Source organism: Schistocerca americana, chromosome 6 (assembly GCF_021461395.2).
Source record: "Schistocerca americana isolate TAMUIC-IGC-003095 chromosome 6, iqSchAmer2.1, whole genome shotgun sequence".
Lineage (NCBI taxonomy): Eukaryota > Metazoa > Arthropoda > Insecta > Orthoptera > Acrididae > Schistocerca > Schistocerca americana.
Window position 1 is genome coordinate 485,909,626 of NC_060124.1, and position 12,683 is coordinate 485,922,308.

A 12,683-nucleotide genomic window follows, 5' to 3' on the forward strand; every position below is an offset into this window, starting at 1 on the left:
CAAGAGACAGCTATACCATTCACGCAACTCGAGAAATTGTTAGTGCAGCTGTAACATGCCATCATCTGATGGAGCTAGCAGACAAGTGCGGAGTTTTGCATGGAAATAACACAGACCACTGTGTTTTACATGGTCGAGCGTTAGTCTAAGAATGGTTCCTCGCGTTCTAGGTCAAAGACGTCCCTTATTAGTGTTAAGCAGGTCAGTTAGTAAGTGGTGCAGCAGCGAAAGACGTCTGCCACTCTCGACACACTGTTGCGCATGCGCAGTGAACCTGAACATGTTCGCCCTGGGCTCGTCCATGGGGTGGCCGGCGATGGCGCTGCCGCAGCTGCTGTCTGCGGAGGGCGACCTCAGAGACCGGCCGTTGACGGTAGACGAGGCATCCTGGCTGGCGTCGCTCATAATCGTGACCACGCTCGTGTTCGTCCCCGTGTTCTCGGCGGTCAGTGCACACATCGGCCGCAAAATGCTCGGATATGTCGCGATAGCTCCGCTGTTGGCCAGCTGGATCGTCAAGGTGTTCTCGACTTCCGTTGAAGCCCTCTATGTAGCAAGGTAAGAGTGAAAATCTTTAGACAGCATGGTCACTGTATTATGAAATCCTAATTTTTAAGGTTTTTTGGGTTCCAGCCTACTAAACTGGTAAAAACGTCTGTCTGTATGTCTACTAAGGCCCTTGTTTCGCAGGAATGGCTAGAGGTTTCAAGATGAAATTTCTATCAAATAATTAAGTCTACTGTCCCTTGGCGTTGTACGAGATTTAAGTTTCTAAGTCATCAAAATCTGTAAGGTACTTCCCGTTCACATAGAATTATGAAATTATCTCAAATATTTTGGTACTCACAAATTAGCTCATCAAAACCTATAGGGTACTTCCAGTAGACTTAGAATTATGAAATTTGTCAAGAAGCAAAGTTTCACAGGAAAAGTTAATTAAAAAACCCGAAAATTGTTAAGTTGTAAGTATATCACAATTTTTTTCATTTGTTGTCAGTCTGTCTATCTGTTAAGGCTCCCCCCCCCCCCCTCCCCCCCGCTTCACCTCCTCTTTCTTCAGAAACGGGTTGAGATATTAACTCCAAATTTGTGTCAGATACTATCTACTATCTACTCATTGCAATCAAAAGACACAGCCATTTATGTCGTATGTTTCTATACTCGTAAACTCATTGAACAATATCTGTAACCGGATAATTATAACTCAGGTCATGGCAGTTAGACATTGAAGAAACTCTGACGGTACAATTGTACATCGGGGACATCCTGCGTCGTCCTGTGTTACTGCTCATTCATCAGTATTGTGGTGCCATTTTTCGAAAGAAACATGCTCCTCCACACATGCATGTGTCTCCATGAACTGCTTGTGTGATGTTCAGACGTTCCCCGGGCCAGCAAGGTCCCCGGAAGTGTGTCCAATGAAACATGTGTGGGATCAGTTCGAATGTCAACTCCATCCCAGTCCCAGTATCAGGGCATCAAGGACGAGTTACAACAGCTGCACTCCAAAGAGGATACAACGGCTTTATGACACCCTTCCGAATCGAACCAGTGCGTGAATCCAGGCCACTGGTTATTGACCTCATACTGGCAAGTTCTTTGTACTTCGACTTCATTTTGAAATCATTGACACAGTATCACATACTTTCTCAACCTGTGAAGTTCGATTTGCTTTCCTCCTCTCCTTCTGGGTGCTTTATTTCTTTTTGTCAGAGATTTTTCACTCTAAAAAGGACGCACCACAATGTAATTATCCGAATGAGACGGAAATCGGTTGATGTGAGTTACATGTACATACAAAGAGATGACCACAGTTTCAGAAAAATGGACGGTTTATTCAAGAGAAAGAGTTTCACGAATTGAGCAAGTGAATAACGCGTTGGTCCACGTCTGGCCGTTATTCAAGCAAGTTCGGCACTGACTGGTAGAATTATTGGATGTCCTTCTGAGGGAAATCGTGCCAAATTCTGTGCAACTATTGCTTTAGATGGCCAAAATCCCAATGTGGCTGGAGGACCCTGACACTTCTTTGGCCTGGAATCTCTTCGACTGAAGTAAAAATGTCTTCAGCCCCCATGATCAGCGAATACAGGTCTGGAAACGCCACTGACAGAAGTGGAATGATAAGTTAACTGTCGCCAGCAATATGGCCCGGCAACCAGTAGTGATGGTCTGGGACACCATAGCTTTTCGTAACAGGTCCTCAAACCGTCTTGTGATTCTGACGATCTAAAACACCAACAGGACAGAATTTGGCTAGAAATCCCTCAGGAGAACTTCCAACAACTCTATCAATCAATGCCAAGAGAATAACTGCTTGCATAAGGGCCAGAGATGGACCAAAGCGTTATTGATTTCCCCTGTTTGTGACGCTCTCTCTCTCTCTCTCTCTCTCTCTCTCTTTTGAATATGTCATGCAATACTTCTCAAGTTGTAATCATTTCTTTCTCTGTACATGTTCTCACATCTAGCGATTTCCTTTTTCACAATATGCATGGTTACATACAGGGTGTCCGTAATTAAACTTCCTGTTTCAAAACGCTGTAGAAATAACATCAGATTTGAACAGCATGTATTGACGCATGGGACAACGTCATGGAACAAAAAAAAAAGTTTAAAGTTAAGAAAATTTGACCAATAGCGTCAGGATATGCACACCACCAGAGGCGTGGCACACAGCTGCTCTCAGTTGGAGTTCGAGACGCTCAGCGTGGCTGTTTGCATGAAGGATTGCGTACCGCTGGTAAAGCTCTTGTGCAAGAACGGTGACTGTTTGCCAGTGGCCCAGTAGAAGTACCGGACACCCAGCGGTATGAAAAATGGCTTTGGCCAGATATCTGCTAAGAGTCTGGACAAAATTATTACAAAATTCGGAAAGACAGGTTCTTTTGAGGTTAAATGTGACTGGGAGAGACAAGCAATTGCTGAGGCATCCGTCGAAGATATGGCCACAGCATTGCAGGAGTGGTCGAGTGGTGGTGTTCAAACACGCAATGCAAGAGGAATTGACCGGACGTTGGACATGGCTGCAAGCACGGTGCATAAAATCCCACGAAGCATCCTGCATTGCTACCCATTCAAAACCACCCATCTTCAAGAGTTGCTTCTTTTTAGCCTGCCAGGAAGACAAACATTCCCTGGAACATTTTGTGGACAGACGAAGCCCATTCCCATCTCCAAGGACATATCAATACGCAGAATTGCGGAATAAGGGCAATGGGAAACCCCTCACGCACATCAGCCGGTACCATTCCATTCCGCAGAAATGACTGTATGGAGCGGCTTGATGGCATCGTTTATCGGGGTGCTGTATTTTTTTGAGGGATGAGTCGTGCGGGTCCTTCTGTCTGTACCGTCACTGGTAAACGCTATGAGAGTCTTTGGCGCACCAACGTCATTGCAACCCTTCAAAATGGTTCAAATGGCTCTGAGCACTATGGGACTCAACTTCTCAGGTCATCAGTCCCCTAGAACTTAGAACTACTTAAACCTAACTAACCTAAGGACAGCACAGACATCCATGCCCGAGGTAGGATTCGAACCTGCGACGGTAGCGGTCGCGCGGTTCCAGACTGCAGCGCCTAGAACTGCTGCAACACTTCAACAGGGTGAATTTGTGGGTATGAGCGTTTTTATACAAGACGATGCTCCTCCCCGCATTCCACAGTAAAGCGCTGCTGCAGAGGCATTTCGGTAATGCTAGAATTATCAGCCGTCATTTCCCTGCAGCCTGGCCGTCCAGATCACTCGATCTTAGTCCGCGTGACTTCAACCTTTATCTGAAAGATGATGTACTCACAGCTCCAGATACTAACGTAGCTGAACTGAAGGCATACATTGCGTGATGCATTCTGCACTTGATCCCGGAGACACTCCGATCTGTACAGAACACTCTGCTTCTCGTTACCTGCTTCTACCAGAAAACGGCGGACAGGCTATTCAACATGTCTTGCGCCCGTCTCACGGCGTTTAGAAACCATTGTTATTTTACTTTTTATGCAGTTTTTGGCCTCAGGACAATTAAAAGCTTATTTTCCCCGCCGATGTGATGCGATGTTGTCGTGGTGGATGGGCTTACCTAACAAGCCCATAATTGTTGACTAACGATCTTGTGCAGTCATGCACATTGAACAGTACACATGGTGTAAATGAAACCCAGACCACTGACGCCGTGCCGGCCGCGGTGGTCTAGCGGTTCTAGGCGCGCAGTCCGGAACCGCGCGACTGCTACGGTCGCAGGTTCGAATCCTGCCTCGGGCATGGATGTGCGTGATGTCCTTAGGTTAGTTAGGTTTAAGTAGTTCTAGGGGACTGATGACCACAGTAGTTAAGTCCCATAGTGCTCAGAGCCATTTGAACCATTTGAACTGATGCCGTTTGTCTATCATCGTAGCCGAACGACCCCATTTACGTCAAGACTATGACAGCACCATCTATCGGTAAAATTTTCGTTAAGTGTTCTTTTTGTCATGACGTCTCCCACTGCGTCAATAATATGCTGTTTAAATTTGACATCATTCTGAACACTGGCTCTCTTTCTACAGCGTTTTGAAGCTGGAACTTTAATTACGGGCACCCTGTACTTTGTACACCAACGGCCTTGCCGCAGTGTAACACCGGTTTCCGAAAGATCACGGAAGTTAAACGCTGTCGGGCTTGGCTAAAACTTGCATCGGTGACCATCCGGCTCTGCCGAGCGCTTTTATCATCCCTTGTGAGACCAACTGAGTAGCTACTCGACTGAGAAGTAGCGGCTTCGGCCACGAAAGCTGCCTGCGGCCGGGAGAACGGTGTACTGACCCTCCGTGTCAGCATCTAGTGACGCCTATCGGTAAAGGATGATATGGCGGCCGGTCGGTCCCACTGGGCCTTTCGAAACTTGTTCGAACGGGGTATATTGTTTGATCGCTAGTTTTCAAGGCGTCCAAAGCCGAGAAACTATGCCCTTAGTTTTATAAGCACGAGGTCTCTAAATCGAATCTCGCTGCTAGTACTTCTTTCTTCATTCCCACATAATTGTGCCAATGTGCGATATAAAGTAATCCCTCCAATAAGTCATCCAACTCGCGCAGCCTTGCGACATTCATTTTTATAGTTAGGTGAAGAACCATACAAAACGACTAAAGTATTGCGCTTTCAGTATCGAACAGACTAGAGAGAGCTTGTCGAGAGGATTGCATAAAAGTTCGTTCGATCGGACACCATTGTCTGAACCAATATTGGGTGATATCCTTCGATATGCGAGGTATGCCGAGCAATTGTGTGATGACCGAGGACTGTTTATGAATGTAAAAATGGTTCAAATGGCTCTGTGCACTATGGGACTTAACTGCTGTGGTCATCAGTCCCTTAGAACATAGAACTACATAAACCTAACTAACCTAAGGACATCACACAAATCCATGCCCGAGGCAGGATTCGAACTTGCGACCGTAGCAGTCACGCGGTTCCGGACTGAGCGCCTAGAACCGCTCGTCCACCGCTGCCGGCTATGAACGTAAACGAAATCTGTTTTACAATAGGCACACTGGAAACACCACGCACAAGAAAAAAATTCGCCGTTCATTACATGTGGGGTATATCACAATGGTTACTGTTTCCCATGTTTTTACGATCAGTAACATCCTTAATCATGCAGTCCTCTGTAGGTTACAAATTCTAATTTTCACAACTGTAGGGACATCAACATGAGTAAAATGGCTATTCAAAGTTGTCCTGTTTCCTACTTTTTATTTCTCATTTCCTTACTAAACAATTTTTTGTCCTTTTTCCCGAATAAAGATTATGAAAATACTAAACGAGCACGTTCAACCTACCTCTTCAGTTATTTGGTGGATGTATTCCATCCTCTGTCTTCCTCAACAGTTTTTACCCTCTACAGCTTTGTGTACCATGGAAGTTATTCCCAGATATCGTAACACATATGCCATCATCCGGTCCTCTCTTCTTGACAGTGTTTTTCCATACATTCCTTTCCTCGCCGATTCTGTGGACCGCCTCCTCAGTGCCTTATAAGTCCACCTAATTTTCAGCACTCTTCTGTAGCACTATCTCAAATGCTTCGATTCTCTTCTGGTCCGGTTCTCTAAAGTACATGTTTCATTTCCATACAATGCTGTGCTCCAAACACAGAATTTCGAAAATTTCTTCCCTAGACTAAGCCCTGTCTATGATACTAGCAGACTTCTCTTCGCCAAGAATGCCGTTTTTGCCTGTGCTAATTTTCTTCTTATGTCCTCCTTTCTCCGTCCATTACGTGTTATTTTTCTGCCTCACTGATTCTGATATTATGCTTCTCGCTGTTCTTATTTATGCTGCTTCTCATTACTTTCGCCTTTCTTCGATTTATTCTCAATCCGTATTCCGTACTCTGTTCACTCAGCTCAACTGGTAATTCTTCTTGACTTTCAGTAAGGATAGTAATGTCATCAGCGAACCTTATCACTGATATCCTTTCACCCTGAAATTTAATTTCACACTCGAACCTTTCTTTTATTTCCGTCATTATTTCCTCGATGTATAGATTGAACAGTAGGGGCAAAAGACTACATCCCTGTCCTACATCTTTTTTTTAATCAGTGCACTTCCTTCTTATTCCCTCTTTGTTCTTACAGATATTATCTATTACCTGCTATACAAAGTATATGAGCATATCTAAAATTTGAAATTCGATTTTCTCGAAAATGGTTGAGTTGTTTCTTCATGTTCACATATGTTGAAGTCCTAGACGTATCTCGCATCAGTTGTCAGTATGAATCAAACAAGTGGTTGGAAGTTAGTACGCTCCCTCTGCAAGCTACACACAAGCTAATTCTTAACCTAGTGCACTCATTCGATTTTTCTCGTGACAGCCACTGAGCAAAGCGGGCAACCTCGATAACGTAAGCACGTTGTTCCGTACAACCAACACAAGGGAACTAATTAGAATACACCGCGCGCCACAGCTGAAGTATCGCTTGTTCGAAAGCTCATAATTGTCCCACTGCGACATATGAATTTGAAGTTGGCCTAGAACGTTCGTTTGCAATGGTGCCAAAGCGTGGAGCTTTGCGACGTCACCCTCGGGCTTGGTGATATTTCAAACAGCAAAGTGTCAATACATGCTAAAAAAGGCCAGAAGTTCATGTGCTGTCACATTGGCACCAAATTTCGCCACAATAATACCCAACGCCACCGTGGATGTGTCATGCAATGGGTATGTCGTCACACCCAGTTTTCCCCCCATTTCACCCCTTGTTTTGACGCCTCTGAGATAGTCAGAACCGCAACGCCGAGCGTTGGAATCATGCGATTTTCTTATGGGCGACCGGTGAAAATATTTGAAACACACCGCCGCTAGAAATCGACACGAGATAGCCTTAGAATTGCCCCACATCTCCCAGTCGCAAACAAAATTTCCCAGCGTGATGAAAGCAGGACGCCGTCCATGACGATCTTTGACTCTACTGATACGTCCCGTATGGTTCAACCGGTTTCAAAGGAGATCGTAGGCTAGGATCCCCACTGAACGTGGTCGCACCCCTTCGGAATGCAGTGCAACCATAATGTTTGCTGCGGTGTACAGGGTGAAACCAATACCGACTATTCAAAAACCAGTCGATGAAATTTGAACGGATGCGTAGCAGCAAAGGTTGCTTACGCTTCTACTGCTCTCCTATGTCGCTCCCTTCTGTTGTGTTGATCATAGAAGGGTGGGATGTTGATACGTTGACGCCTGTGTGAATAAAAATATAAAAGGATTGTTCTAAGCTCCCCTCCCCCCCCCCCCCACTCCTCCCAATTTAACACCACCCTCGGTGCCATCTGCCCACCTTGTTGAGCACCTTAAAAGTGTACCTGTATGAAGAGAGTCCTTGACTAGAGTCTTAGGCGCTTGCGGACGGGCTACGCTACTGCTGGTATGCCTGCTAATAAACCACCCATAACGGAGGGTTATCGAAGGGACTGCCTATCTGTGAGCCCGTAGGACTTCGTCATGGGTTGTTTCCATACAGGTATATTTTTAAAGTGGTCAGCAAAGGCGAATGGTTTGCACCGAGAGTGTTTCCATCTTGGGGTGGGGTCTGGGTGGGGGGGGGGGGTATTTCTTAGATGGATCACCGTTTGCCTTTTTATTTACGCATGTGTCACAGTCACACCCACCTACGGTCATTTTACAGGAAAGCACGAAACAGGAGGGCTGTAAAAATATAGGTAACCTTCGTTGCTTCGGGTCGAGCTCACATTTCGTCGAATGGGTTTCAAAGGTCCCTAGTAGTTCCATCCTGTACACCAGATCAAAAACTGAGGTCTCACTGCGCCACAAAGGGATGCGATCACGTTCAATGGGGTTACTGCTTCACGATGTCCTTAGAGAACGTTTCAATCGTCCGGGTGGTGTCAGTAATGTCAAAGGTTGTCAAGGTTGTCACACGACGAAAATGCAAAAAGGGTGGGAATCATTGCCTCAAGGGAAGGGTAGTTTCATTGACGTCCTTTGTGCCACCCTTTATGACCATTTAGTTTCGATTATGAGCTGCGGCGAATCTGAAATATTTTCCTCGTCCACCTCGGCACATTCTGACCTCCATCGCAGAGGCGTCAAAACAAGGATTGAAATGTGGATAACAGCGTGTGAGGCGATCGTAACATCGAGTGACACGTCCATGATGGTGTTGGGCAAAATTCTGGTGAAATTTAGTGCCAACGTGCTATCATTACCCCACCTTACACTTTACATGAACTGACCTGTGACCTGATTTTCGCCTGTATCCACAACTCACAGTTTGAAGCGTCGCTGACCCCGAGCGTGAAGTCGCAGGGGGCCAATCAAAAATGGCTCTGAGCACTATGGGACTCAACTGCTGTGGTCATAAGTCCCCTAGAACTTAGCACTACTTAAACCTAACTAACTTAAGGACATCACACACATCCATGCCCGAGGCAGGATTCGAACCTGCGACCGTTGCTGTCGTGCGGTTCCAGACTGAAGCGCCTTTAACCGCTCGGCCACTCCGCCGGCAGGGGGCCAATCTTTCGTATCTTAACAGAGGTAGGGTGCAGCCACCTTTGAGCAAATTTTCAAACCTATGCCTCGCAATGGGTTATACGAGGTTCAAAAAGCGCCAGATAGCTTCAGGCCTAAGTCCAGAGATTTTTATATTTGTTCTGCTCTGGTTCTTTCGTTTCCGAGCATAGTGACAGGGCACCATGAGACGGCTTTCCCTTATTGTATGCTTGCAGCACGTCTATCCGTCGCCAGATGACTGCCGGTGTTAAAAAGACGATACACTGGCTTTCCGTCTTTTACGAATCAACACTCTATGTGAATACGAACGGGCCTCTGGGACCGTTGTAGTGTACGGCTGTTTACGGCTTGCGCGTGAGGTCCTGTTCTGCGCTGCTATGCATGTTGTCACCTCCATAAGGTACGAGGTGCATTCAAGTTCTAAGGCCTCCGATTTTTTTTCTCCGGACTGGAAAGAGAAAGAAACATGCAAATTGTTTTAAAACGAGGACGCGTTCATTGTCAATACGTCCCAGAGATGGCAGCACCGTATGGCAGATAGAATTTTACCGCCAGCGGCGAGAATGAGAACTGTTTTAAATACTTAAAATGGCGACGTTTTCCTTACTCGAACAGCGTGCAACCATTCGTTTTCTGAATTTGCGTGGTGTGAAACCAATTGAAATTCATCGACAGTTGAAGGAGACATGTGGTGATGGAGTTATGGATGTGTCGAAAGTGCGTTCGTGGGTGCGTCAGTTTAATGAAGGCAGAACATCGTGTGACAACAAACCGAAACAACCTTGGGCTCGCACAAGCCGGTCTGACGACATGATCGAGAAAGTGGAGAGAATTGTTTTGGGGGATCGCCGAACTACTGTTGAACAGATCGCCTCCAGAGTTGGCATTTCTGTGGGTTCTGTGCACACAATCCTGCATGACGACCTGAAAATGCGAAAAGTGTCATCCAGGTGGGTGTCACGAATGCTGACGGACGACCACAAGGCTGCCCGTGTGGCATGTTGCCAAGCAATGTTGACGCGCAACGACAGCATGAATAGGACGTTCTTTTCGTCGGTTGTGACAATGGATGAGACGTGGATGCCATTTTTCAATCTAGAAACAAAGCGCCAGTCAGCTCAATGGAAGCACACAGATTCACCGCCACCAAAAAAATTTCGGGTAACCGAAAGTGCTGAAAAAATGATGGTGTCCATGTTCTGGGACAGCGAGGGCGTAATCCTTACCCATTGCTTTCGAAAGGGCACTACGGTAACAGGTGCATCCTACGAAAATGTTTTGAAGAACAAATTTCTTCCTGCACTGCAACAAAAACGTCCGGGAAGGGCTGCGCGTGTGCTGTTTCACCAAGACAACGCACCCACACATCGAGCTAACGTTACGCAACAGTTTCTTCGTGATAACAACTTTGAAGTGATTCCTCATGTGCCCTACTCACCTGACCTGGCTCCTAGTGACTTTTGGCTTTTTCCAACAATGAAAGAAACTCTCCGTGGCCGCACATTCACCAGCTGTGCTGCTATTGCCTCAGCGATTTTCCAGTGGTCAAAACAGACTCCTAAAGAAGCCTTCGCCACTGCCATGGAATCATGGCGTCAGCGTTGTGAAAAATGTGTACGTCTGCAGGGCGATTACGTCGAGAAGTAACGCCAGTTTCATCGATTTCGCGTGAGTAGTTAATTACAAAAAAAATCGGAGGCCTTATAACTTGAATGCACCTCGTAACACGCACTTTCAGTTCCTCCTTCGATCTCTACAAATGTCTGATCCCGATGATTTTACTTCATTGACTTTGAATGTTTTCCATATAGGTTGTCGTGTAGTATGTTTTTTGCTGTATCATGCCTTCTTGACAGATGCTGTTTGGCAGACAATTTCTGATTTTCAACGTGATTTACCGGGTGATCAAAAAGTCAGTATAAATTTGAAAACTGAATAAATCACGGAATAATGTAGATAGAGAGATACAAATTGACACACATGCTTGGAATGACATGGGGTTTTATTAGAACCAAAAAAAATACAAAAGTTCAAAAAATGTCCGACAGATGACACTTCAGCTGGTCAGAATAGCAATAATTAGTATAACAAAGTAAGATAAAGCAAAGATGATGTTCTTTACAGGAAATGCTCAATATGTCCACCATCATTCCTCAACAATAGCAGTAGTCGAGAAATAATGTTGTGAACAGCACTGTAAAGCATGTCCGGAGTTATGGTGAGGCATTGGCGTCGGATGTTGTCTTTCAGCATCTCTAGAGATGTAGGTCGATCACGATACACTTGCGACTTCAGGTAACCCCAAAGCCAATAATCGCACGGTCTGAGGTCTGGAGACCTGGGAGGCATGACGAAAGTGGCGGCTCAGCACACGATCATCACCAAACGACGCGCGCAAGAGATCTTTCACGCGTCTAGCAATATGGGGTGGAGCGCCATCCTGCATAATCATCGTACGTTCCAGCAGGTGTTTATCAGCCAGGCTGGGAATGATGCGATTCTGTAGCATATCGGCGTACCTCTCACCCGTCACGGTAGCAGTTACAAAACCAGAATCGCGTATTTCCTCGAAGAAAAAAGGCACGATAACGATAGATGTGGTAAATCCAACCCATACCGTGACTTTCTCGTCGTGCAATGGAGTTTCCAAGACAGTTCTAGGATTCTCGGCAGCCCAAATTTTGCAGTTGTGGGCGTTGACAGACCCTCGCAGCGTGAAATGAGCTTCATCGGTCCACAACACGTTACTCAACCAATCGTCATCTTTCGCCATGTTTTGAAACGTCCACACCGTATATGCCCTCCGCTTCACTAAATCGCCAGGTAACAGTTCATAATGCCGATGGATTTTGTACGGATAGCATCGGAGGGTACGCTTCAGTGCCAACCAAACGGTAGTGTATGGAATGCCGGTGCGACGTTCTACTGCACGACCGCTGAATTCCCCGTGCATAGACGAACCCGCTACAGTCCCCATTTCTTCCTGAACTGTCTCAGCAGCATTACGCCTTGTGCTCAGTCGGCCACTACGGGGTCTATCGTCGAAACAACCCGTGGCTTCGAACTTCGAAATCATTCTCGCCACAACTGCATTTGTCAACGGACCTTTACCCGTTCGTATCCCCTTTCTATGACGATAGGATCGTAACGCTGAACTAGCACATTCCCCATTCTGATAATACAGCTTCACTAAAAGCGCCTTTTCAGGTAACGTCAACATGCTGCGACTGCTGGCGCATCTGATTATCTCTCTTTTTTTTTCCTTCATTGTGATTTTAAACACCTTATACAAAGGCGGGCTGTCAGCAGCACAATACGCCGCTCTTCAGCCTTGAGTTTGACAACAAGTAGTACATAAAGGTGGCACAGAGTAGACAGTAAAAACGGTGGGCAAAAAATGTAGACAGTAAAAATCGAAAAAACATGGAGCCGTTCACGCTGGACGAGAAACATCACTAACACGAGGCGACACGGTGCACATAACATGGATGATGGCGACGGCACGTGAACGGTGGTGGCGTGACAGCGAACAACACTACACACAAACGAAAGCACACACACGAAACACTGACGGCGATGATCTCCGGCGCGCGAATGTCCACTGAGCGTGTACGAGTCTGGGGACCTGCCAAGAGAGGAGGTGGAGGAGGAGGAAGGGGAGAGGGGAGAGCAGAGA

General features: G+C 46.2%; 1 protein-coding gene across 1 annotated transcript in view; it reads left to right on the plus strand.

The window, feature by feature from the left end:
- Positions 1-316: 316 nt before the first annotated feature.
- The window catches only part of LOC124620235 (facilitated trehalose transporter Tret1-like), a 42,525-nt gene continuing 30,158 nt past the window's right edge, over positions 317-12,683 (plus strand). Inside the window, exon 1 of the mRNA XM_047146902.1 lies at positions 317-558. Coding sequence (XP_047002858.1) covers positions 317-558 — 242 coding nt within the window. The remainder of the gene's footprint in view (positions 559-12,683) is intronic.